The following is a 27814-nucleotide window of genomic DNA, read 5'->3' on the forward strand; positions in this document are numbered from 1 at the left end:
TACAAACGTTAACATAAATTCATCTAAATATTTTTCTTAATTTATTTTGTTTCGATCGTGTAAACAACAAAGAATATGATAAAACAACAAGCCAAAACAAGAAATACATGTTCCTCATGAATAATGATGTATGATTACAGGAAAACATAAGTATTCGCTGTAAAATACGCAAAACTCCAGCGTCTCCACCGTTTGAATGTTTAGACTTGTTGGTTTATGCAGAGGGCTGCATTAGCACTTACCTGCGTCTCCACCGGCAGACAGTGCACAAGCTGACTACCCCATCTAATGGAAAAGTCCTGTATGCATGCGTTTGTGTATCGATCCAGCTCCACCCTCTGTGACTTCCTATCAAAATGTTTAAAACATTTCTCGCAAAGACAGCAAGCAAGATGTAATTTGTTCATTATCACTGTTTGGCTTTGGAATAAAATGGACTATATATATCCAGTTAGCAGAACCAATTCAACTAATTTGCTGGGTTTTGGTGGTGGGAGGCAGCAGGAGAACCCGGACAGTGCATTGGTGCATTGTTAAAGGAAGTAACAGAACAATGTACAGTAATCTTATTTAAATTAATGCTTTAAGATTGTCATAGTGTCAGTTTCATATTTTACACAGTGGACACCAGTAAATACTTAACATTTGTGTAATGTAACACCAGTAATCACATTGTGTAATCAATACACAATGTGATTACTCAGTGTCCCTCATTCGATTTCATATTATATATTAGAACATATTTGCTTGGATTTCAAGGTATCAGAGTTCAGGTTTGAGAAATAAGGCCACCATTTACAGTCTGGACTCTGGATCCAAAAGGCGAGAATTACAGGTGCTTATAGATGGATTGTACTTTTAATTGCATTCATTTGATCAATGAGAACAACACATATTCACAAATTAAATAGCATCTAGTTTCAAGAATAAACTGTACACTTAAGACAATCCAGCGAAATGACCAGTTGCTATGATGGGTAAATAACAAATGTGATCAGAAATTATAGATATAGATATTGAGAAATGAAAACGAGACTCGAAGAGACAGGACATAAACAAAATATAAAAAATTCTGTTGAATCAGAGCTGAGATGACGCCGCAAGCCAACGGCCCCCTTTCCACCCACTGATTGGGCACACCCCTGAATCGCTGTGTATTCTTGCTCCATGATTGGTTATGATGTCTCTTCCCAGAGACACTAAAAACGTTTGCTATTGCTCAAACAGCACGTCAATCCAAAACAGCCGGCACGCCTCCCGCATAGACCGATGTGTCGGCTGATGTGGAGCCAGGGGGATGTGGACCTATCAGAATCCTTCATGTTGATGGGCAAGTTTTCCGCGTGCACGAGAGACCCGACAACTCAGTTCCGTGGCGCGTTCGTGTTTAGGAGCTGTTCAAGAATTCTACGGAATAGACAAGAAATCGGCGCGTTGTTAAAGGACAGAACAATGTACAGTAATCTTATTTAAATTAAGATTGTCATAGTGTTAGTTTCATATTTTATTCCGCTGCCGTAATTACCATTACTATTTATGGTTACTTTAACTTAATCAGTAGCAAAAACAACTAAAAGTGTAAACATGACAAATTTATCAGGTGCGCCGGGTTGAATGTGGCATCGTTAGCAGCATTTTGATCTTGAACCTCCCTCAGTCACCGACGTCATGACGACTGGGCGTGTCCACCCAGTTTCTTTTAGACAACACGCTCCCCTTTGACAGTTCGCTGCAGTTCCCGTTCCCTTTAGGAGCTAGCTGAGCAGCATCTATTCTGTTCAAACACGGTCCTGCACCTTTTACCTTTTACCTTTCGGGACAGGTACCTTCATTAAAGGTTTCTAGATTCGCTCTTACAGTTGTTTGGAAGGGACGCAATAAAAAATGTCCAAAGACACAGAAGGGAAGAGCGAGACAATTATGGACATGGAGAGCAAGGTGTTGTGGTACCCGGACTCCAAGAGGAGCACTCAGATGGACAAGTTTAGGATACATGTCAACGGGGACTACGGTCTTAATCTGGGTGAGTACAGACAGAAAATAGATCTGTTGGAGTGAATACAATCCAGATTTTATTTTTTACTTTTATTTAACCTAATGTAAATACAGTATGTAGCGTAAATACCTTATATCTAATACATCCCCCGAGGCAGAGGTTATGTAATCGCCGGTGTTTGCTTGTCTGTATGTCTCCGTCCTGTTAGCGAGATAACTCAAAATGTTCTCGACACATCTGGATGAAATGTTCAGTAAATGCAGGAACAGATGATTACATTTTGGAGATGATCCACAAGAGATCCTGGATTCTGGATAACTAGATTTAAAAATGAACCTGTTGACCTAATGTGTGAGATAAATCACCGATTCCTAATATTCATCAGTGTGTTTAAAAACAAATTGGCGATTTGTTTTTTTTCTGCTGGGTTTTTGCGTAGTTATGTCTGTCGATCATTAAATATAAACCGAACATGAATTGGAATTAATGGTGGCATCCTGTGTAACGTCTCTCTGCATTAAGTGAAATACACCTCAGGTGGGGGATCCTGACTCTTTCGTGTTATTCTTTTTTAAAGTTTGTGCTTGTTTCATCTCTCCTGTCTTACAGGCATCTTTGTTTTGAATGTACAGGGTCCATCTTTAGTGGGACAGGGTGAACGCTCATAACTGAAGATGCAACTATACTTTTTAAAGGACAGTTCATAAGTGCATTCTCTGCACACATCAGGGATTGTTTGAGTTGTCATGTTGTTGTTTTTGTTATAACGTTTTGCTGATCGGTATCTCTTGGCTTGCTAGTCAACTACAGCGACCTGTACCAGTGGTCGGTGGACAGCTACCCGGAGTTCTGGGGAGAGGTATGGCGCTTCTGTGGAGTAGTCAGCTCCAAACAATATGAAGAGGTGAGTCCACCTGGGTATTGTGACTGCCACTGGAAATTAAATACAAGTAAAAAAAAATAAATCCAGCAAAAACTGCAGAATGAAAGAAATCACAATGACCCATACAGCAGTTTTTTAAATTAAAAAAGTTAATACTATTTAATGCTTTATTATGGCTCTAAAATAGCAACTTCCTTTTAATACTGCTCTTTATAAATACAGGATACCCTTATGTAACATTCTTGAGTGGAGAACACATTAGCTATTTGGGTGTGAGGAGTAATAAATGGCATCTGAACTTAAGGTGCTTGCCGTGTTGTTAGCACACTCCTTATGTACACACAGATAGCACATTCCACGTCACATTGGCCACCTGCTCTTATATAAACCAAAAATCCACTCTGTTTTTAAGGCCCCTTCCAAAGAGCTCATCACTTTGGTTGGCACCAAAATGATTATTGGAAGTATGGCTCAGACTTGAAATGATATTTAGAATAGCGATAAGCAGCAGGTGAGATATTAATTGGGCAAAATCATGAACAAATCTAGTGTTAAAATGCGAGGTTTGTAAACTGAAAAGATCCTCCAGTTTAATGTTTTTCGTTTATAAAATTGTTTATCTCCCAGTTGGAGGCACGCCAACATGAATATTCCTGTCCGCCTGTTCGACTACCTTAAATTATGCTGAGCAAACATCCCTTCTCCACTACTGAATCCCACCTAATGAGAGAACTAAATCAGTTTGGCATTTCAGCAACGGGTAACGCAACCTTTGTTTGTTTTGTCATTTTGTAAGTGCTGTTCACTTTGTGAATGCCGAGCCTTATTTCAGTTTCAGCATGAGCACGCAAGCGTGGCACTGCAAAGTGTTTTTTACAATCACCATGGTGTGTGTGTGCTTTTTGGGTGTACACCAGGTTGTGGATGCATCCAAACGGATCTCAGACGCTCCGGAGTGGTTTAAAGGAGCTCGACTCAACTACGCCGAGAACTTGCTCAAGCATGCAGGCCAGGATAAAGTTGCTCTCTTTGCTGCCAGTGAGTACGTGACCCTGGAAGCGGTGGTGCACCTTCATTGTTAACTTCAGTGATTGATTGCAAATCTCTGCAGTAATAATTCAATATAGGGCAAGTATATGCTCAAAAAAAAAAATGACGCAGCACTTCCTTTCAGTTTCAGCCTTCCTAGTACTCAACACTTTTAAATGACACGCAGAAACAAAGCAAGGAGGACAAAGAACAGCATAAGCACACAACCCTCCACAAGAGCTTTCATTTCAAGCCATTCCATTCCATTACCTAGCGAGTCAAGGCGGCTCCCGTCTGCCTGGCCTTACAGGCCGTCTCTATAAACGTACTGTAAATTAAACCTGATTAAATGATCTGCCTTTTAATATGGGTTCTTTTACAAATGTTATTTATTGCGTTGTCCATTGAAGGGTTAAGGGTTAAGGTTGGCCATCTTTTTCCATTCATCGATCCCAAACATTAGTTACAGCTCCAGACTCACCAAAATAACATTTCATGTTGTTTAATGGTGCATTTGTTGCACTTTTTTTTTCTTTTTGCTCGAGTTCAGAGATTTTTTTGTGATCAAAACGTTTTGTTCTTGTATCCATTTCTGTGCACGTGTCACTTTCTCTCTGTGTCTGTCGACCCAGCGGAGGCCGATGAGAACATTGTGAAGGTGACGTTTGGCGAGCTGAGGCGTGACGTGGCGGTGTTCGCGGCTGCCATGAGAAAGATGGGTGTCCACACTGGAGACAGAGTTGTGGGTGAGTCCCGGTGCGCGTGTGTGTGCATGTGTGTGCATGTGTGTGCTCACTGATCAGGAGGGCTGACCATCTTGGCCTAAGTCGCAGTGCTTCCTGAAAGTCACCTTTTAATCCCCCCCCCCCCCGTTTGTTTGTGCTGGAAGGGCTTGGCTGAGTGGGAATGTTTTCCTGCAGACCTCCACTGTACGGCACATTCATTCCAGATCCACACATTTATGCATGCAAACCAAACAGCATCACCGTTCTGCTGCTGAACTGAGCAGCAAGTGCTGTTATTCTCGTCATGTACGTTTCCTCACTGCGGCGTGTGATCGCTGCCGTTTTGAAAAGAACGTCTGTGACGAATGCTTTCAAAAGCTTCACGCTGTAACTTTGCACTGAACATATCCTCTGGAAGGCTCTTTGTTGCAAGCGGCAGAGCTGGAGTAGATCAAGAATGATCATTTTTGCCTTCTAATCTTAATGATAACGGTGGATTTTCTTTTGTTCAGACAAAGATAGTATTTAAATTGTTTTTCATACCTGACAGTTTCGACTGACGGCTGCAGGCTTCCTCATAGGCGTCAGCTGACGTGTTATCAGCTGTTTGTCAGGCACGTATCCGCTATCCGTCCCAGTAAATCTGTCAGACTCTCTGGGACGGGCACGCCCCTTCCGGGGGGGGGGTCTCTGGAGGAGCGAGTCCCTCCAGACAAACGTTGGCTCAAGGCAATTTAAATCAAAAAACGGGCCAACGATACCATCAACCGGGACAAGGGAGCGTACATGCGCTCACACACCTGGGACTGACTATGCAGCAGTGCTTGGGCGGGGGGGGGGGGCGTTTTTGTGTATTTCCTTGTCCGATGTAAGAGAGCGATAAATAACGAGTGTCTCTAGATTAAAGCCAGATTAGATGGAATGTGATCCATCATCCTATAATGGCATCTGCAAACATCTGCTTCCTGGTCACCATAACAACCAGTAAAACAAGGTTTAGACAGGATTCATAGAAAGTAACCTGTTGTCTTTTACCTTTGACCACTCTTGCTTGGTTGAAACTAGTAGCTGTATTATAATTTCCCTTCCAGTGGATTTTGGAATCTGTGATACGGGAGTGTTCTTGCCACCCGAGAAACATGACCTGTTTCTCGGGACTGGTTTTGTTCACATAACAGACTCTCAGACTGCTAGTATGGAAGTGAGTAATTTTATATTACAGTAGCTCTAATTGGTATTTCCTAAATCGCTCAACCCTTGAAACATTAATTCCACATTGCTGAAATACCATAGATTTTACATCATTTGTGTGTTGCTGAGAGATAAATTGTCTTTATTGATTTTGACTGAAATTAGAGTGGTGCTGTTAAGACCTTGGTTTCCCATGATGACTGGTGAAAGAAGTGTAGTGTCCTTGGGTGTAATGTCCCATTTTGATCAGGGAATATATCACAGCAGTTATGATCTCAGCGCTTCCTGTTCAGGATGAAATATGCTCATTGCCCTCATTGATATTCATACTATCTCTTCATCCCGCCTTCTATTTCCATTCTCATTTTTCTCATTTTCACCCCGTTCTTTCCTTCCTCCTTGTCATCTTCTTGTTTTCTGTTTGAGGGATGAGCCATCGGATGGCATTCTGCATATAATGCGACTGAGACTGTCGCAAAGTGAATTGCTCTTATTTTGCTGCCACAATGTATCTCATACTGTAACCTAGGTAACTGCATACATCACTTTCATATATATTTGCCAGTTATTTCCTTGTTGTTTTTTTTGCAGCATGAACTGCCGTGTTGCGTGTTAATCGACTCTCAGCCTTCTCCTGTAAGACATCCTTTTTTCCTGCAGACATGCTCCCCTATGGAGTTGTACCGAATGTCATTTCTGAGGATTCCGTAGAGCGAGCCATCCAACCATCCATCCATCCATCAGCAGAAAGTCAAATTTCTGATCAGACTAAATAAAAGGCAGAGCTCTGAGCAAAAGAAAAATGGTTGATTCCTTAAAGAACAGGGCAGCGAACAAATGATCAGTGTGCTTTGGCATGTTCTGACAGAACAAGAGACAATGAGGGGAAACATCCGTGCCGTTTCAGTTTACAGGCAGCAAGGAGGTTGAGCGTCTGGGTTGTCAGGCAGTGATGACAGTGGACGTTAAATGGAGCTTATCAAGCGATAAAACGTGCAGACAAAGCGATAGAGCAATTTATCACTGAGCACTTGGTGCAGCGTTACAAACCAGTTGTGAGGTTTGAGGTGTTTGTTGTTAGCCCAAAATCAAGTGTCAAAGTTGCCTAAATCTCCTCTCCTCTTTGTAATGTGAACTTTCTTCATTGCTGTTTAAACTCACACTGACATTTTCCTTCTCTTTTCATCCTTTTCTCACAATCAGGCTACTTACCCAACGGTATTCATGCAGTGGAGGCCATGTTAGCAGCAGCTAGCATTGGAGCAATTTGGAGCTCCACGTCTGTCGACTTTGGCGTCAATGTGAGGACCGCACTTCATTGTTTATGGCTTGTATTTCTTCATTTACATGTATCGCTTATTTCTTTATTTTCCCATGCTGGCTGGTATAAATGAAACTGTTTTTATTAATTTTAATAGTTTCACATATAAGAGGGCTTGTAGAACTTTAATTTTCAAGTAGAAATGGGTTTTTTTTTGTTAAAATCCATCAATATGAAATGCATGATTAATGTATAGTTTTGGCATGATAACACCGGCAGCATCAGACCTCCCATGTAAGCATCGCATTCGCTGTGCATTTTGTCCACTGCACCCCCTAATCTCCAAAAATGAAGTCTGACTAACATTCCAGTCAGACTGGCACGTTTTTTCCCCATGACAAACAAAAACAGCCATGTTATTATTTGACACGCCTTGCTCATGTTATGTGTGGTTTCAGTAACATTTTCATAACTCTAATTTAAAATATTGCAGATTAAAATGTGAAATTTGTGCTTCTTGTTGTTTTTTAATCTGATTTGACAGGGGAGACAAGTGAGGAGTGACAGATGAAGGGACAGTGAATACAGAGGGAGAGGACAAATTGTAGAGGATAATTCACTGCAACATTAAAGGGACTCTCTAGCATTAGTACTGCCAGGGAAACCTCTCACTGGCATGGTTTGAAAGCGATAGTTATCAGAGTTTTGTCTTCCGGATGTCTTAATTCCAAATGATGGAAAAATGAACACTCAGGCTGGGGTAACTAAGACGCTGCTGCTCCTCTGCTAACCTGCAAATTCAGTCGTAGTGGATCTGATCTATTCTTCTATCTATTCTACGCAGTATTGAGCCAAATAACTCTTTGTTGTCATATTCACAATATATACTGTACACTCCGGTTCCCAACCCAAGTCCCAACCGACTGAGCAACTGCTGCCACAATACTTCTTGGAAGGAGTGTAATATGAAAATGAAAAGCCTAGACAATAGAGGAGACATTAACTCAGGCCTGTCAGTTTAAATGTTTGAGAGTGTCATCAGCTTCATTCCTCAGAGACCTCCTCAAGTCTTTTGGTCAGCTGTCTTTGTCTTGTTTCTGATGTTCTGCTGCCCCATGTGGCAGATGAAAGAACTACACCTAGACTGTTTTTACCTTTTACCTCCTGAAAGCCCTCATGCACTTTATCTTGACCTCATCTCTGTGACACTGTCGCTCTGCCATTGGTTCTTTGGCTCACACTACTGTCCCTCTATTTTTTGTGGTGTTGTGTTCTTGAAGAGATGATGCTGAACATGACTTGAAGCAGTTGCATTCAAAAATACTACTACTACATTCATTCATTTTTCCGTCCCTTTCATGTCTACTGACTCCAGTGCTCTGCCTTTGGTTTAAAGCCCATGGTACTCTTCCCTAGTTTGTGTTATATATATATATATATATATATACCGGTAAATGTGTTTATTCTTACTTTTATCTTTATTTTATTTTGTGTTTTTTGTCTCAGGGTGTTCTCGACAGGTTCTCTCAAATCCAACCCAAATTGATCTTCTCCGTTGCTGCTGTGGTTTACAATGGAAAAACACATGACCACATGGAAAAACTCATCAGTGTTGTCAAAGGTTTTCATCTACACAAATATGCCTGACCATATGTTTTTATATTCCGGGGTATTTAAGTGTCTGCTCTCACAGATGTGGTACATGTTTTCCGTTTCTCTCTCTCTCTAGGTCTGCCGGACCTGAAGAAGGTTGTGGTCATTCCTTACGCTCGCTCCAGACAGGAGACCGACCTCTCTCAGATTCCTAACAGGTGTGTGTGTGTGTCTGTGGATCCAGCCGCTCGGCAGCGTTAAAGCAGAGAAGCTGGACCATATCAGAGATTCTCTTTCTTTGCAATATTTTCTGTGAATCTTTTATTGAATTCCCTGTTTAACTACTTGTGCTTCTTTTGTAATCTGCAGTGTATTTATAGAGGATTTTTTGTTATCTGGGCATGGTGAGGCTGGGCAGTTTCCTCAGCTTGAATTTGAGCAGCTTCCGTTCAGTCATCCTCTCTTCATCATGTACTCCTCTGGCACCACAGGGGCTCCTAAATGTATGGTCCACTCTGCTGGGGTAAGAAACCCTTCGGCTTCTAGTCAAAAACCAGATGTGCTGATCACTCTGCTTCCCTCCGTCTGTTGGTTGCTCCCAGACACCGCTGATAAATGCCTCTGTCATGTTAAGTGGGGCGTTTGGCTTCTTTGTTTGTTTGTCAGGACTACATAAAAGCTGCTTGACAGATTTTCATGATACTTGCTGGAAGGGTTGGGCGTGTAACAAGGACGAGCAAAGACTCCAGTGGAGTCAGGTATATTTTTGTAACTTAAGGGTTTTTGACTATTATTGGCCGTCACACAGCTGCTTGCTGTTGGAATCCAGAAAAAAGTTGGATCCATGGTTTATTTCCTTCTATAATATTGCCAGAGTCCTGAGGCCATTCAACAAAACACTTTATCCAGACCTAGTAATCTGGAATGAGAATAGATGATTAAATATTGGTAAAGCTCCACCCAGTGAAACATAAAACACAGTCTGCTCTGGAACATCTGCTGGTCTCCAAGTTCTGGACAGTTTGCGGTGTGTTTTCTTGGTAAATTATAAATGCAACTTGCAGGGAGAAGGGACCTTTTGGAGGGAATGCGCAGCCTCGGCTGAGGTTTCCGCTCCAATCTCTTTTTTTTACTTATTAGTGTTGCGTCTCAGTGACTGACTCATGAGTCTGTATGTTGCTATATCTGGTTCAACTCAAACACACATGTGCGGATATCTGTGAATATGCTCAGCATACAGAACAAAGCTGTCATGGTTCATGCCCTCCTGTGGTTGTCTGGGAGCTTCTGTCCCAATCGCTCTTGTGGAATAAAGCGCCCGTCTGGGTGCCGCTCCAGTCGGGATCCTCAGCTGGCAATGGATGTGACTTAGCAGATGAGCCCCTTCCCCTATAGGGAACCATACATACGAATAAAGATAAATATTGTACCAGAGGTTTTATCACATGAGGGTGAGGCCTGTCCACATTCACAGTCAGATGCTGGATGTAGTGTTTATACAACAACAATTTGAAAATTAAAGCCGCAAGCGGCGTTGTAGGCCCTCGCCGGCCGACAGGCCGTTGAGCTGACCCGCCGACGCACGCCGCTTTTGTCCTGAGTGCTTCGCAAGTGTTTAGATTTGAGCTGCATTGGTAGCTCACAGTTTAGTCAAATCGTTATTTGGATTATATGGCCATCTGCCATCAGGAGTTTCAATCCAATATGGCCGCCTTCCTGTGTGTCTGGGGGCGTGGCCACAATACATTTTTTTTTTGCCCTGACATGACGCATGTCTGTACCGAATTTCGTGGCTGTCCGACAAAGTTGGCGTCGGACCCTTCCCCATAGGAGGGGTTTCCATCGCCATGGCAACAGCGTAAAAACAACAACGTGGTTACGATTGTGTTTTTTGATCGGGACCACATGAGGGACTTTTCTGGTAAGTTTCAATCATTTCTGGCAAAGTGTTTTTTTAATTCCCATTCAATTTTTGTTATCGTTCTCTAGGGGGCGCTGTAAGGCTGATTGTCAAAGTTTCCCTTTTAAAGTGTCCAGGTAGGAAGGGTCAATAAGTGTTTAAAATTTGGTTTGGATTGGAGTGTGTGTGTGTGCAAACGCTGACTCAGCAGTTTTTAAAATTATATCCAATATGGCCGCCTTCCTGTGTGTCTGGGGGCGTGGCCATAATACTTTTTTTTTTTTGCCCTGACTTGACGCATGTGTGTACCGAATTTCGTGGCTGTCCGACAAAGTTGGCGTCGGACCCCCCATAGGCACAATGCATTGTGATTTTTGTAGGTGGCGCTAGCGCGCCACTTTTTCATGCCCAATTTCAAAACACATAAAATAATTAATTTTTCGCCGGTTCTGAGCTTGGTTCAAAGTTTGGTGAGTTTTCGAGCATGTTCAGGGGGTCAAATTGCCGTTTAAACAGCAGAACAAAGAAAAAGAAAAAGAAAAAGAAAAAGAAAAAGAAAAAGAATAAAGAATTTTTGCAAAAACAATATAACTTTTTTTCTGAGTGTGCGATTTCTACACAAAATACGTTTTTGGAATGGTCTCGACGAGGGCTACGCGCCTGTGGGGGCACACAAACACGAGTTGACGAGCTTCGCTCGTCAACTCGTGTTTGTGTGTGTCTGTGTGTCTGTGTTGTTTAGTGTCGGGGTGTGTGTGTGTGTGCTGTTGAGTGTCGTGGGTGTGGGCGTGGGTGTGTTGGTCGCCCGATGGTTGACTCGCTGCGCTCGTCAACCATCGGAAGACAGTTACAAACACGAGTTGACTCGCTGCGCTCGTCAACTCGTGTTTGTGGATCTCTGTGTGTGTGCGTTTGTGTTGTTTAGTGTCGGTGTGTGTGTGTGCTGTTGAGTGTCGGTGTGTGTGTGCGTGAGTGTGTTGGATGCCGAGGGTTGACGAGCTGCGCTCGTCAACTTTGTCGAGGGTTGACGAGCTGCGCTCGTCAACTTTGTCGAGAGTTGACGAGCTGCGCTCGTCAACTTGTCATCTTCTGCGTTGCAAAAGCAATAGCCCCTTACGCCTAGTATAGGCGCTCGGGCCTAATGAAAGATCCTCTTAAAGGAATAATTTTTCATCCGAAAACGAAGGCGGCGATAAAGAAAGGAGGATAAATGTAAAATTGTTCACAGCAATCCACACCAAGGTAAATGTATTAGCTGTTCTGGAATAAATATATAATAAATAAATACACTTGATCAATAGCAGCGACTTTATTGCGGTGACAGTAAATGTTTTTCTCTAATACATTCGCTGATTTGTAATTCATTTTAGAGTTGTAGTCTAGCCAAAAATATATTGTCTCTTTGCAGCCTTTGTAAATAGATTATATATGGCCTTTGTATTTTATATATTCAAACCATCAGATGGCAGCAAAGCTCCTTCATTAAGTCCTGGAAATGTTATTGGCTCTCGAGTGGGCATGAATGAGATTTTCTCAAGGTTCATCCAACATCTGAGTACGTGAGTTTTTTTTTTCCAAGACGACCCCTGCGCTTCGGAAGCTGAAATACTCAACTTTCAAAATTGAGTAATACGTTCAATATAAATGCATTCACACATTTTTGCCGAGCATTAACTCCTTTCTCCCTCACACTTACACTTTGTTTGTTTTCAGTGTTTAATGCTTTGCTTTTCACATAATTTCTTTGCTTAGCTTGCATACATTCTTTTCTCCCACTTTGTCTTCCTTTTTCCAGCTGTTGTTATTTTTCTTGCTTTATTTTTTCCCTCCTCCGCCTCCCTTTTTCTTTCTGTCATCTCCCTCTCGGCCCCTTACTCTTTCTTATGTGAGCTCTCTTTCTCCCCATGCACGCCGATAATTGGACAGCAATACATTGGTGAAAACATTTTATATCGTGACACTGCCAGTCCTTCCTGGCTCCACCAATTCTCCCCAGTGCTGTGCTTTCTGCTTTTTTTTTCTGGTTCTGTTAACATGGTGTCAATCAGTTGCAAGATTACTCGAACCAAGGATGGGTGTTTCAGCTGAATTCTACCATTTTACATCCACATACACACATATATTTGTGTAAACAGTAACATTCACTAAGGCCCCAAAATCCAACTTATCCAGCTGAAATGTGTTGGTAAATGTGGGAGAATTCACCCCTAAAAAAATAAAATTGCCTTTGTTGTGTGTGGTGATGTTATTTTTGAAAATATAGTACATTGTTACACATGTTAATTTAAAACAATATACTCATTTCCTCATTTGTCTCGATGTTTCTGCAGGGCACGCTCATTCAACACTTGAAAGAGCATATTCTTCATGGCAACATGACCAGCAGTGATGTCATCATTTACTACACCACAGTAGGTCCACAACCTTTCCCCAATACTTTTTTAGCTCCTGCTGCCTCAATTTTGAAGACCAGGCAAACTTTCCACTGCTCTCTTGTTGTCATTATCTCCGTTACCAGCGGGGGGTAGACTGTTCAGTGTTGTGGGGTATTTTTAAGCATGAGCCTCATCACAAGGAAAAACGCTTACACACACTCACACACACACACACACACACACAAGCTGATCTAGACTAATGAGCAGCATCGGACATTGAAGGTCAAATTGTCCATACATTTTGCTTAGTTCTTCAAGATTCTCACTCTTTTTAATGATTGGCATTCGGGAACATCATTTTATTTAGATTAAAAGCATGATTATTTGTGGCCTTTGTTTACATAATTTGTGCGAATTATCTTTTTGATTAGAAGTTTAGCAGTTTTTCCCTAAAAAGTGGCAAAGTTTCTTCTTTTATCCAACCAGCAACCCAATTCATTTTAAAATTATAGAAGTATAAAAGAAGAATCATATCCTCTCATTTAAGAAACTCGACAGTGAATATTTAAACATGTTCAAAAATGACATTCATGATTTATCATAGTTTAATATTTTCTGATTGATTTTGTTAGTCATGAAATTGATTAACTGTAATTGCAATTGCAAAAGTGAATGACAACACACGCACAGTATTTAACATGCAGTTGGTTGTCTGTAGCTCAGCATTCAAATACATAATGTACGTCCTGCACGAGGTTTATACCTATTAATCTTTGTTGATGGAAAAATGAGTTTTATACCAGTTAGACTGACTGTGTGTGTGTGTGTGTGTTTTTTTTTTTTTTAGACTGGTTGGATGATGTGGAACTGGCTGATTTCAGCTTTGGCAGTTGGAGCATCTGTTGTTTTATATGATGGGTCTCCACTAATACCCACGCCCAACGTACTGTGGAACCTGACAGACCAGCTGGGGTGAGTCATCCATGCTAAATGCAAACAGGCATATGAAAGGGGAGACAATGACCGAACTGCTGTATTCATTTTATTTGACTCAAAAATTAAAATTGCCCTTTGCAAATGTAGGTTATTTGGTTTTGTGTTACCATGTTTAGAAATATTGATGTGATGGTACTGCCTGTGCAACATCAGAAATACATACAAAATAAATAAACAGCCCACTGTGAGTGAGGTCCTCTACAAGTATTCAAGATAGTCATCGCAAAAACCAGTAAAAATCTCATAGAAAATATAGCCTGTTCCAGCTGTAGGAATTATTAGATCCAAAGATTTTCCAAAGATCCCCTTTGCCCTGTTTGCTGCTTCACCAATACCTACTAAAACCACAATTTAGTTCAGTGCAGTCTAAAACATATTGCATTTGTTGCTGCAAATGGTGCGACTGAAGACACTTTTCTGTTTTAATTTGATATTCTGGGGAATGAAGAGCAGAGGGACAGACATGGAGAACAGGACAAAAGCCGGCAATGAAAGGAAGGAGTTGATAGAAAGGCAGACAGTGTGAGAGAGAGGAAGCTAAGGGTAACGTTTTCCTGAGAGATGTTTCTTTTTCTTTTTCTTTTTTTTTTACCACAGAATTTATGGTGTTTACCTAATTGATAACTTGCACACATAGGCAGACAAAATCAGACCCAATGAATAAAGATTTATGCTAATTATAATGCTCACTGACAAAAGAGACCTTCTGCGACTCATCATACAACACATTTATTATTTATTTACTTATTTATTACCCCTCATTCAAGAGGGAAGTGTGAATGGAAGCAGAGGTAAAAAGGTCCAATTCATTTTTTTTTTTTTTATGTCATTGATAAGTAATTATCTGGTGTAGTGTTAAAAAAAAAACAATGGAAAATAAAAGGAGGCTTTTTAAACTCATTCAGTCAAACTGCCAAGCTGAAGCCATGTAAGAGTTTTACTGAATGTAGCTGAAGAAAATGAGCGTTGATGAGGTTTCTGTCACCAACAAATCAGTCTCAAAGGCACCCCACGGCTTCTAAATGATTACCGCAGTGTCCTCGCTGTTGCTTTTGAACGTGCATCGAAGAACTATTATAAGTCAGCAGGGCCAGTGTGTTGTTATTATGATTGATTGAGATGTTAATGTGGACGAACCCACAATGCCGGGTCAAAATACAAGACAGCTGAGGCAGCTGAAACCGGATGCTGACATCTCGTCTAGAGTTTAAGCACGTTTTATAATGGCGTCGTGTGCATCACAGCTCGAGAAGACGCCACCGTGCCGTCTCCCGGCTCACTGAATGATAGTCTATTGTTGTGTTTTAAAATGTAATTGACAAATGGAGCCGACAATATTAACGCAAACTGTCAAAACTATTTGCGCACCACGTCTCAGAACAGGTATAAACCTTTTTGAATGAGAAAAACGTTAAATTATATTATCTGAATTGGCTAAGAATGGATATTGTGCTTTTGTAGTTGGAATACTGGTTTGATTACCCGGTAATGGAATTGAGTGGAGAGCAGCGGGCAGGACCAACGACAGATAGAACCCATGAGAGGATTTACAGAGAATAAATAACACTTCCTGTTTGCCCATGAGCAATGCTATCACTCTCTCCAAATCTGGAGTGTCTGGTTCTCTCAGCAGGAACTGCTGGAACGCAACGGTTCTTTCTACGTCCACGCGCGTGAGCACGTGTTCCGAGGTCGTTCTCTTTTCTCTGCTGCATTTTATAGACACTGTTGCCAGTTGGCATTTATAGAAAATGTGATAAATAGTTCCATTTTACTGTCATTTTCGTCAGGTACAAGGTAAGAACACTGCCCTTGAGGCAGCATCCAGAGAGACAGACCAGCAGACGGGCTGCCTCGCTGCCATTTACTGGCATGAAACGGCTTGTCCGGTTCTACTTCTGTCAATTCACGATCACGGTGGTTCATTTATTATGAAAGGAGCAATATGTGGCATTGAAATGTAAATTCAACATACTTTATTAAATTTTAGAAATCTCCTACCAATAGCACGGCACCTGGCGTCCCATTGAGCGGGCTCGAGACGGGAACTGTCAGTTGAACATATGTCATGTTGGCATTTACCGGGGCTGAGTGTGTTGCTGAGCGGACTCGGTCATCCCAGAGAAAAAAGAAACCGCTGAAAATGTGAGGTGATTTATGTGATACGATATCCGATGTTGCGTTTTTTTGCATCTTTTATTTTTTGTAGAAAACTGAGCCTTTATTATTATCATCATCGAATTAACAAAGCAAATTGATAAAAGCATGTGTCATATATGCAGCATGGATGCAAACAGCACTGCGGATGGAGGCTCATTTCAGTGCATGAGACCTGCCTTCTAGGTGCTCTGACAACTTTGTGGGTCTGTGAATAGATTTATTGAGACTCCCCACTAAGGCTGTGGTGAAAACAAAAGGAGCAGCATGCCTTGGAGCAGGCGAAAGGTTACAACATTTATACTTGTGACATGCATTCCCCAGGACTTGAGAGGCGGCTCTGCTTTCTCTGAGGTTCATCTTGTCCCCTCCATCTTCTCTTTGTTAGGCTTTAGCTAATATGTCAGAAAATCTGTCCATGCTTTTGTACCAGCCACGCAAATGTTCCCTTTTCCAAGCAGAACTCTCGGTTATCCTCTTCGGAGGCGATGGCGACAGATTCAGTTTAGCAGACTGCATCTTGCCAGCTTTGTTATGCTTTTAGATGATTTAAAATACAATCGTCTTCAAGCTGCGTCGGAGTGTCTCGTAAACTGGTGACTCAAGTCATCAAATCTTTTTTTTTTTTTTCACAAACTAAACAACACGCCTACTTGCTGTCAAAATGCTAAATGTAGCACATCGATTTGTTGTATACAAATTGACCATTTTCTACATTGTTGGAACATTGTTGCCCAAAAGTAGAATACTTCATAGCATTACGTAATTCTAAATAACAAAGAGTGGAGTGCTGATGGGAAATGTGTTTTTTTTAATTAATGCAGTGTACCGGTATATGGATTTCCACAAAGGATTGGTTTTTGTGTCATTTGGACTGTTTCTATGACATGTTTATATTGGAGCAGAAACTACAGAGAGGCATGGCTCTTTATTCTATTATGCTTGCCCTGCAGCCTGATATGAAATTATGCAGGTGACAAAACAAAGGAGTGACTGAGTGATGTGACGCCAACCCATCTTACATTTCAGCTGAAAATGTTTCGCACTTCTGCCGTCCTTGTGAGAATCCGAATCCCGTTTGAGCGAAAGCTGCAGGATTCATAGAATGCTTTTAATGCTAGAAAAATAGCGCTGAAATACTGTTGCTGTGGAGGGTATGGAGTCCGTGTTAACTGAACAGTTCCTCTTGTGTACAAGACAAAACAAGTGCTGTAATAAATTTCACGACAATTATTTGCAAATCCCCCTCAAACAGCGGCTTCAGACTATTCCTTGTAGGTTCTGGAAGCGAGCAATTGTCCATTTTTATACCAAGAGGAGTTTAGAAAGTGTTCTGCAGCTGACAAATGGCACTTCAATTGCTGCATCATGACATGCATAGAGGCACATTAATGATAATGATGACGCCTCAGAGGTGCTCTTATTGGCTCAGTAACTTCCAGTAACATGTCTCTATAGAAACAGATGCACAGCTGCATTTACACAAGCAGGCACACAGGAACTCACAGCTTCTCCACCGCCCTCCATCCTAAACACCCTATTAGCTGCCACGCCAGACCACCTGCCTCCAATCAGGACAGAGTGAACTTCGCCACGGCAACCTGCAATGAATAAATCCAGATGTGGATGGGGGCGGGGAAGAGATGACGATGAACAGAGGGTAAAAGAGGGGTCTTTGGGTTCCGACTGATGGGCGCCATCGGTCGTATCTGGTGGCTGTGAATAAATGTGGGGAACAAGTCTACCAGGCATACGGAACATACACAGGTGTGGATAGGCAACATCGAATTTCTCTTTTTCATAATTCATTTCCAACTGCAAACTGTTAATTGAATTTTAATTCCAAAGCTTGAAGGAAGCAGTGAATAGAACATTAGAATTAAAATAACCTTTGAAATGACAAAACTTTTAACCTTTCACCACTGGCAACAAATGTTTGGTGGATTGTTGGGTTTAAAGCGTTGATTTAAACAAGCTCTTCATATGTTGTAATCTGCCCCTACAGAAATACACTTAAGTTGTAGCGCTGCGCCCCAGAATGAAAGTTTATAAACTGCTATAGATTTGTCGTGGACATGGATACGAGGTCCAGAGGTGCAGCACTGTGCAATAAGTAAAAGTTATACAAATGGGTTGATCAACCAGGGTAATGGTGACCTGCGTTCATTTCATGGTATTATTTGTACGGTTTTATCTGTGCTTACGTGACATTTTCTTTATCTGCCAAGTACATTTTTATTATAAAAAATACTTTAATGCAAATCAGACAAAGCGTAGAGAAAATTTAACTTAAAGTAGAAATACAGTGTGTGTGTGTCCCGATATTCTTCTTTGAGAAGGGACACACACCTACACAGGTTCCTTCACTCACGCAACTGATCAACGACTTCTATTTCTGCAAATTAATAGATTGAGTCAGTTGTTTTGTGTCAGAGGCACTCTTTGATTGGCAGACAGTCATCTTAGTGATGGGAGGCAGCGTGATTGATTGGAAGTCAACAAAAATAACTTGAAAAGACGAAGCTACAGGCAGACTTTTAAAATGCATTTTGTTAGTCTAAAACTGCAGGGGAACACAGACACGATGCTTTGTCACTTCCTGCCTTCGACACGTTGTTCAGCTGTCGTCAGCTGTCTGGAACACTTCCATTCACACAGGAGAAAATTACCTTTCATTTCTGGAATGTTCTGTGCAAACATGCTGCCAATACTTTCTCTTCTGAACAATTTCCTTTCTGAAAAGGACATGTTCTTGTATCCTTGGCTGACCAGTGTTCTTTATTTGTCCAGCTAAAAATCAATTCCCAATCCCCCCCCCCCCCCCCCCCCCTACATTCTTCTTATCTTTGGTGGTTGACTTGGCATGCAAGCTCTGTTTCAGCATCACATTGCTTTACATTTAGCTGCTCGGTCTCCTCTCCTGGAGGATTCCTCGTACAATCGAGCCACTCAGCTGCTCCATTGAAGGAAATGGAATTAAGAGCAAAGCCATTCAGTGGCTGCTGCCTTTTCTTTTTCTTTTTAATTACGGCTATTGTTCATTTTTCCTAGTCATGCATAGATTTAGGGTAACAATCTGAGATGGATAATATGTGCATTTTTACAGCAATGTAGAATGTGCATTTTGGGACTGTAATTGTCAATATTACATTAACTACCAGAGAGATCACAAGGATCCAGCGTAGGAAGGGTGAGATGTCTTTGTGCTCACTGAGTATTTTCTAGTTTGTAATGTGGTTTTCACTACTTAGTAGTTGTTAGGAATATTAGGAATTAATGGTCACCATGGATGCATTCACACCATGGTATACAAGGAATGAAGCATGGTATGCTGGAGAAGAGCTGTAACTTGTTCCATTTTGATGGGCACAAACCAGGATTCCTAGTGTAAATGAGGTTTGAGGATCATGAGCTCACGCAGTTGGCCAGCCTGCCCGTCCATCCAATTATCTGCCCAACACATTGGTGTAGAGAGATATCTTGGGAGGGGAAAAAATTACCAGTAAGTTTGCTATGAAATTTGCAACAATGGTCTTAGAACCCCCAGAGGATGATTCATAATGTTTGTTAATTTGGTGCCAGCAGGATGCAGTGCATCCATGAAGGAAAGGGGCTTTTGCAACTGCTGTTATTATTATTATTAACATTGATGTTCTTTTCTTAAAAAATAGTGGATATCATCTTCCCTTTATGAAAATGTTTATCTTGTTTGCTTTTTATTCATCTGTTTTTCAACAACCCTTCATTTACATATTATATATATATATAAAAGGATATATACAGTATATCATATCCCTCTTTCCTCATATCTATCCTTTATCTTCTCCAGCATCACTATTCTTGGCACTGGGGCCAAGTGGCTGTCTGTGTTGCAGGAGAGGAAACTGAAACCTGGTGAGTTGTCACAGTCAGAAATGTGTGAACACATATTGAGCATGCTCACATCCACAGACACACATGGATGCACGCAGATAACGAGCAGCAACTAAGAGGAAAACGCATTCGGCCATGCATACATGCACACATAGAAACACACCCATGTACTACCTGGGAATGGAATTGGGAACAATGAGACCAGATGGACATGGTAATGATTATAGTAGTGATGCTTTTTTTTGACTCCGAATGCCCTTAATGTCATTTCCTGCAAGAGTCAACAGTTTGCTCTGCTCTGGTGTTTCGACACTAAAGCGAATGAACAAAAATGCTGTAATGATAATTCATGTTCGTCATGGATAGAACCAGCTAATTGCTTTCGGCATCGCAGCCCTCCAGAGACAGAACCAGGTCGCTACACATAATCAGAGTTTTGCCACTGCCTATTAGCGTTCCCGCTAACCCTCACAAATCTCGTTCGCTCACTGTGACTTGTGGGGAAAAACTGTCGATTTAAAAGCACGATAAAATTGCTGCTGCTTTGTTGTTTTGTTTATCAGATCGGTGTTAACCATTCAATTCTTATTTTCATGCTATGGCCACTTTATTTTATTTTTTTTACCTTGCTCTCAATAATAATAGAGCGTTTCTATTGGGTCCTTTTTTCCTCCTAACGTTAAAGAATAAAGCCGCACTGTGTGCCTTAGTTCTCAGAGCGCTGTTATGATAAATGCCAATCTTTATTCATGGCTGCTGTTTGGATTTTAATTGGATAACACATCCTCACTTTTCTGATTAAAAAATGTTCCATCTGATCCATCAGCCCCACCTCATTTAGTAATTCTGGTATTTGAACCATTTTACTTTGTGCATGTTTGCATGTCTGTGTCAAGTTTAGATTCTCATTAGAGAAAGAGAATGGCAGAGGAATGTCTGTGTGTGTGTGTGTGTGTGTGTGTGTGTGTGTGCGTGCAATCATCACTCCAGTGGGCTGAGGAGGGGGAGCTTCTTCAACGGCTGCCCCAGCGGGAGGGGCCCTTTTCCCTGGGCTGACATTTGGACCGGACACCTGGAGACATGGTGGGGGGGTAGCGAGAGCTCCTGTGGGGAGAGGCTCGTTGCTGGAAGCGTATTTGTTTGCAGGGAGTTATTGGCTTGTGGAATGGGAATGTGTGCGTGACAGAATGCGAGCAAGCACGGACATTTGGGGCATCTGTGTACTCGCATGTGTCTTTGTACACGCAAGCTCATGTTACGCCGGGTGGAACACTGCGTTAATACGACGTGTGGGGTGCATGCAGCTACACCTGTGTACAGGTGCATGCTCATATTGAAATGTGGTTGTTTTGTGTGGAATGCTGATATTTCTCATTGTGTCTTTGCACCAAAACACATTTTATTGAACAAAAAGCTACTGGTCCCCCCCCAGCCATATACGAACTTCTATCTACTGTTCGTCAAATACAAACTCAAATGTCTCAATTCCCTGATTAATATCAGAAAAGAGTGAAAAAGAGATGCAATAACATTCACTATCTAAGATATATATATAAATGAAGTGTTTATTATTGTTATGTAGTATATAATTATTATTTATTATTTTGTTCCTCTTCCTCCATTTTAATGTGTTTTATTCCACAATCTCTCTACCCCAGGAGAAACCCACAGCCTCCAGTCCCTCCACACCATCCTGTCGACCGGCTCTCCTCTGAAGCCTCAGAGCTACGACTACGTTTACCGATGCATCAAGAGCAACGTGCTGCTGGGCTCCATCTCAGGTGACTGACTGATTTTGGGACTCATCTTTCGCCATTTCAAATGTTTTCAGGCTCTGCTGCGTCAACAGTAGCAGCTACATGCAAAACTAGAACATCTGACACACCAACCCAAAAGGAATCGCAAGTATAACAGAAGCTGAGGAAAATTGTGTCGAATTTAACATTTTCCTCGCCACCCACAACGCCACGCCACACATTTTCACGCACAAACACCAGCCCTCTCAGCTCATTGTTATGTTGACAGGTCGATAGAATGCTATCTGTCGCTCTCTGAGCGTCCTGAAGTGTTTAACATTTAGCACAGTCTGGGTGACTGACGTGTTTCGGACACACAGACACAGAGTATCAGCTTTGGAGCATCACAGAGAAGAACCGTATCCCAGCCCTTATTGTGAATGACAACCCATCTGTAGCTCGTAGCCACAGATGTGTAGGCAGTAAACACGAAATGAAAAGCTGAGGGATTGGACACACGCGTCCACTGAAATGTCGCCCATGAGGTAGAAATCCAGAGAAAACACACTGTGCAACCTTTTCATTCATTCATTCATCTTCTACCGCTTTTCTGCATTGCGGATCGCGGGAGCCTATCTCAGGTTGCTATGGACAAGAGGCAGGGTACACCCCGAATGTGTCGCCAGCGCACCGCGGCGCCACACGGATACAGACAACCATTCACACGAACACACTCATACACTACGGACAAATTGCATGTTTTTGGAGGTGGAAGGAACCTGGAGAAAACCCACGCAGACATGGGGAGAACATGCAGATGGGACTCGAACCCGATACCTTCTTGCTGTGAGGCGACAGCGCTATCCACTCCGCCATTGATCCATACAGTGATTTCATGATCAATAGAGAGGATTGGGAGTTGTGTTTGATTGAAGAGGAATTAAACAAATAAGGCACTAGATTTGTGTGTGTCCATGTGTGTATTCTACAGAACAGCAGGCCCTACCCCAGTCAGTTTCTTGTTTGTCGCCAAGGGCAACAGCATGCTCCCACCCTGTTGGCTGCCAACTGAACCTAACCTTGACCCCTGAGGTCAATGCTCTGTGCATGTGTGTGTGTGTGCTCTGAGGATTTATAACAGCATATGTGACTGACTGGTTGCCACAGTGACATATGTGATCAGCTCCTTTTTCTGATGTCACACTGTGTGCGTTTATGTGTATGCATGTGTGTGTGTGTGTGCGCGTGTCTGTCTACAAATATGCATAATTTACCTTCATAATAGTTTCATGTGTGTGCGTGTGTCTGTCTGTGTGCATGCATGCATGCATGTGTGTTATCCTGTTAGAGGAAGTTCAGCAGACCCCCGTCAATCATCATGGGGGGATATTAACACTTTCCCGGCTGGATTTCCTCCAACCTAATATACCTCTGCTAGCTGTCCATATGTCTCTTCTCTTCTCTTCTCTCCTCTCCATGCTTACATATTTGGCTAGCTTGTTAGCCTTTTGCTGGTTTTGTGAACTGTAAATAAATGCCGTATGAACACAAATATATTCACTTTTTCGTCACAGTTCAGAGTAGTCGATGCCGTTGGAGGCGTCACATCAGTGTGACAGGTTTCTTTTGTGTGCATCTACACACCTAATACACATTAAATGGAAGAAAGCAGCAGTGACTTTTCACTTAAAATATATTGTGTGTATGTTTGTGTTCCAGTGTTTGTGCCCACCCTTTAAAGTGAGTGTAATAACAACATAATTGCATGTCTCCACACTATAAGTGTATGTGTTTAATCAGAAAACCAAGTTTCCATCTCCTCCAGGGAGCCAATTAAAGCTCAATAAAGACCCAGACAGAAAGAGAGATGGAGAGAGAGAGAACAAGTGTAAAGAGCGGAAAATAAAAACAAGGTAGAAGGGCAGAGAGCAGTCGAGAGGACGTGAATAAGATGGATGGACGGCGTATGTGTTACAGAGAGGGAATGACACAGGGAGGTAGAGATGGAACAATGGGAGAGGAGATGAATAGAATGTGCCAGAGATGGGAGATGATTGGAAGTGAGAAAGAAAAAAATGGATCATGCAGCAGTGTGTGTGTGTGTGTGTGCGTGCTCATGACTGTTTTAGGAATAAGATGAAACCGTATAAACCTCCTATATAGGACCATGGAGGTGAAGCAGGGCGGCAGCTTTGTTTTATAATTATGTGTTTATGGTGCTTTAGTTATATTTAGCATATGTCTCAGTAAAGAAATGGAACAAGTATATTCCCAAACATTAATTTATGAAAGTTTAACAGGCTTACTATACCAGGCTAATTAACCAGATACAGTGGAACTTCGGTTGTCGAACATAATTTGTTCCATAATATTGTTCGAAAACTCTTTCCCATAAGAAATAATGGAAACTAGATTAATCCGTTCCTACGCACCAGATAAATGCTGGTTTACATGCCTCGGTAACTTTCCTCCAGGGGTTTTTGATCTTCTCTTTCTCTTTAGCTCAGTTTTCTTAAGAAAAGTCTAAATCGTCCATTTCACTGCGCAGCAAGATCCGAGACATTGATGCCATTTTCAGATTTGACGATTATTTCCTTCTTAAATTCAGCAGTTTTTCTTACTGTTGTCCTCTTTTCTCTTCCAGTAGTGTTACTGCTGCCTTTCTTTAGAGCCACGACTAAGAGGTAAAGAGAACAAAGCCAAAAAAAAACATGACGCGAAAGATTTGAACACGGTCTTTCTCCTATTGCAGGTCGACTGAAGCTGAACCTACTCGCGTGTCTTCGGTTTGCCTTGGTGCCACTGTTCGACTTGCGAGGCATTTTAAATTCCTTTTTTTGGGGGGTGGAATAACAAGTTTGAGTTATTTCGATAACCAAGGTTCCAGTGTATTTGTTGATTTTCTCATGTATATATTTGCTGTTTTCTGCGTGCATTAAGTAGTATATCTTCAAAAGATTAATAATCCTTAATAATAAAATCAATGCAAAAAACATGGCACAAATTAATGAGCATGGTGCAATGAGCATTTGCCTCCACCGGTGGAATTGATTGCTCTTTAATTGTCGGGTTTGTGAGTCAAAGCTCTACTCTGAATCCCAAATGGATTCTCAGGGACAAATGTAATTTAAAAAGCAGTTTGCTTCATCGGCCTTTATAAATCCTTTGATAAATAAATACAACCCATTTCAGCTAATTGTTAGTCAACAAAGCAATATTATCATTCATGTCAAATCACACTTTCTGTCATTGTTAGCTTTTCTTTCAGCTGAAAACGATCACTTGTCAGCTGATTGTTTTGCCAGACAGTTGTTTCTACTTCTGAGGCAGGTGCCATCCTTCAACTGGATGTTTTTAAAGAGCTTTTACTGGGAAAGGTCTTCAAGGACCACGGACAGTTCAATTACATTCTTTAATGAAATTATTCTGTTAACTTGCATAGTTGACTAAAGATTACCCAACGTTCATCGCTTTGAGCTTTTCAAATTGTACATCATCCTTAAAATCCCATCTTTCTGCCCAGGTGGGACCGATATAGTGTCTTGTTTCATGGGTCAGAACCCAACGGTTCCAGTGCATCGAGGAGAGATCCAGACAAGAAACCTTGGAATGGCAGTGGAGGCCTGGAACCTTGACGGTAGGAGTGTGTGTTAGTGCTTGTGCAAGTCCCGAGTGGTTGAATTGCTTCAAAATTAGAGGCAATGATTTATTGAACCATTAATGTTGACGGGCAACAAAGGGAATCAATTATGGCATAGGTGGTAGTTTAAATCCAAGGAAGGAGCGGGAACATAAAAAGCATGGCCTTATATTTGGTCGCTCCTATCTATGTATGAATCTACCCGTTTTATCAAATGGCGTCTCTGAAGCGCTTTGTTTTTCATTGATTGGAGTCCATTGTTCCCGGCTGCTGATCCATGCTGCTGCAGGCCATGCTGGTGCTTCTACCACCTGGAAGGAGAGAGGATTGAGGGATAATTTAAGGCCATTTGTAGGAAGATTTTGGGATTATTTTAGTCACTCTCTGAGACTTTAACACCATCCAGGTTCTGTTGGTGTGGCATGTGATGCATTTACATCTGGGAATGCTTTGTTTGTGTGTGTTTGCGTGACCAAATGTGTGTGTGATGTGATGTGCCAGTGTGTATATAAAAAAAAAACCCTGACTTTATATCGTCTTCCTTTGTACTGTGCTTGTGTGTGATTGTGTGTGTTTGTGTGTGGACAGGTGAACCTGTGTGGGGAGAGAGTGGGGAACTTGTCTGCTTAAATCCAATCCCCTGCCAGCCAACACACTTCTGGAATGACGAGAATGGGAACAAATACCACAAAGCCTACTTTTCCACATATCCTGGTAAGTAAAGCAAAAATCAAACGTGTGTAAATATGAATTTATGGACAATCATTCTCCCTTTCTGTGTCTTGTTCTCTCCCATATCAAATACCTTTGAAGACACTAATCACTGCCTTTAATTCTTCCTCCTCTTCCTATACCGCTTCCTCTTCCTCCGTTTCTTCTTCCTTTTCGTATTGACAGTTTCACGTCCATTTTTACGAGTATTTTTTTCAATGGTGAAACAGAAGAGCTTTTATGTGACAGTGCTTCTTGTCTGTAGGGGTGTGGGCCCACGGAGACTACTGTAAAATCAACCCAAAGACAGGCGGGATTGTGATGCTGGGCAGAAGGTCAGCTGTTAACCATTCTATTTGAAATGGAATATAATTCCATATCATTTTGTTGCTATAATTTGTCAGGCTTTATTGTTTAGAATACATTTTAACAGGATTTAAATTGTTACACATGTTACACTAATTATTTACATTTCCTCTGCTTTAAGAGAGGAATAAGTAAATTGTAAATTGAGGTAAACTAAATGCCCAGGGTATAAACTTATGGAAACTAATTCATAGATAATCCTTCTGCATGTGTGTAGAAATGATTTAAATCACAATCTTACAGAAACTGCATTTTCTCCTGCGTGCTATCGGATTTTTCTTTCTCTACGTGTCATTGCATGATGTGAGGAAGCTTCCCTCTGACAGAGGTTTGCATTCTGAACTTGTGTTGCAGTGATGGCACGCTGAACCCCAATGGAGTGCGATTTGGCAGCTCAGAGATCTACAACATCGGTGAGTTTTCAGTATATATTCAGATTTACTTTGAGCACGGAGGAGCGTTGTGTTTTGCAAGCGGCGGAGTGTAACAGACTTTTGCTTATCTGTAAATATAACAGACCTTCATTCATACATAAACATTCTGCACACCAGGTTTGAACAGAGTCACGGTTGTCTTTGTTGGTAAAATAAAAAATACCCACTGCCTTTCCATCAATCATTTTGCAAAGTGTGTTTGCTTCTCATTTTTTGTTCAGTTAGCAGAATGCCCCAAAAGCTCATTTTACATTTGCTGTCGAGAGCAGGAAAGCAGTATCGGATCAATATTTTAAAGTTGTAAATGGTAAAACGTTTTTCTGTCCTTCCTCCAATTTCAAACTCTTTCACCCCACTTCTTTTCCTCTTCTCTGTTCTTCTAATTTGAACGGCCCTCTCCTCACCTCCTCATCTCTCTTTGCCTCTCACCTGTTGAACTTGGCTTGTTTTTTTGATCTCCTTGTCCTTTTCTCTGTCCTCTCTTTTCCTCTCCTCGCTGCAGTGGAGGCTTTTGAGGAGATTGCAGACAGCCTTTGTGTTCCTCAGTACAACGCTGATGGGGACGAGCGAGTCATTTTGTTCGTGAAGCCGGCACCTGGCAAACAATTCTCTCCAGAATTGGTGGTAAAAATGAAAGGAGCCATTAGAAAAGCTCTGTCTGCCCGGCACATCCCTGCTCTGATGTTGGAGACCAGAGACATTCCTGTAAGAAATCAAATGTGAATGAAATTGTCACATTTTCAGATGAGTCGCATCTGTAAAGGTCAGAAGTGGCATGAATGACAGTCCTTTTCTTCATTCCCTCTACAGTACACTCTCAGCGGTAAGAAGGTGGAAGTGGCCGTTAAGCAGGTGATTGCCGGCCGGGAGGTGGCACAAAGGAGCACTTTCTCCAACCCGGATTCACTGGATCTCTACAAGAACATTCCAGAACTGCAAAACTATTAG

General features: G+C 41.7%; 1 protein-coding gene across 1 annotated transcript; it reads left to right on the forward strand.

Moving 5' to 3' along the window:
- Positions 1–1884: 1884 nt before the first annotated feature.
- On the forward strand, positions 1885–27814 carry aacs (acetoacetyl-CoA synthetase). The gene is made up of 18 exons (XM_068738501.1): positions 1885–2023; positions 2797–2900; positions 3797–3917; positions 4541–4654; positions 7028–7125; positions 8592–8706; positions 8815–8896; positions 9048–9201; positions 12909–12989; positions 13801–13925; positions 19936–20000; positions 21638–21760; positions 25239–25352; positions 25944–26069; positions 26332–26401; positions 26787–26845; positions 27369–27571; positions 27677–27814. The coding sequence occupies exons 1-18, from the start codon at positions 1885–1887 to the stop codon at positions 27812–27814; spliced, it is 2031 nt and encodes a 676-aa protein (XP_068594602.1).

This window comes from Brachionichthys hirsutus, chromosome 4 (genome assembly GCF_040956055.1).
Source record: "Brachionichthys hirsutus isolate HB-005 chromosome 4, CSIRO-AGI_Bhir_v1, whole genome shotgun sequence".
Lineage (NCBI taxonomy): Eukaryota > Metazoa > Chordata > Actinopteri > Lophiiformes > Brachionichthyidae > Brachionichthys > Brachionichthys hirsutus.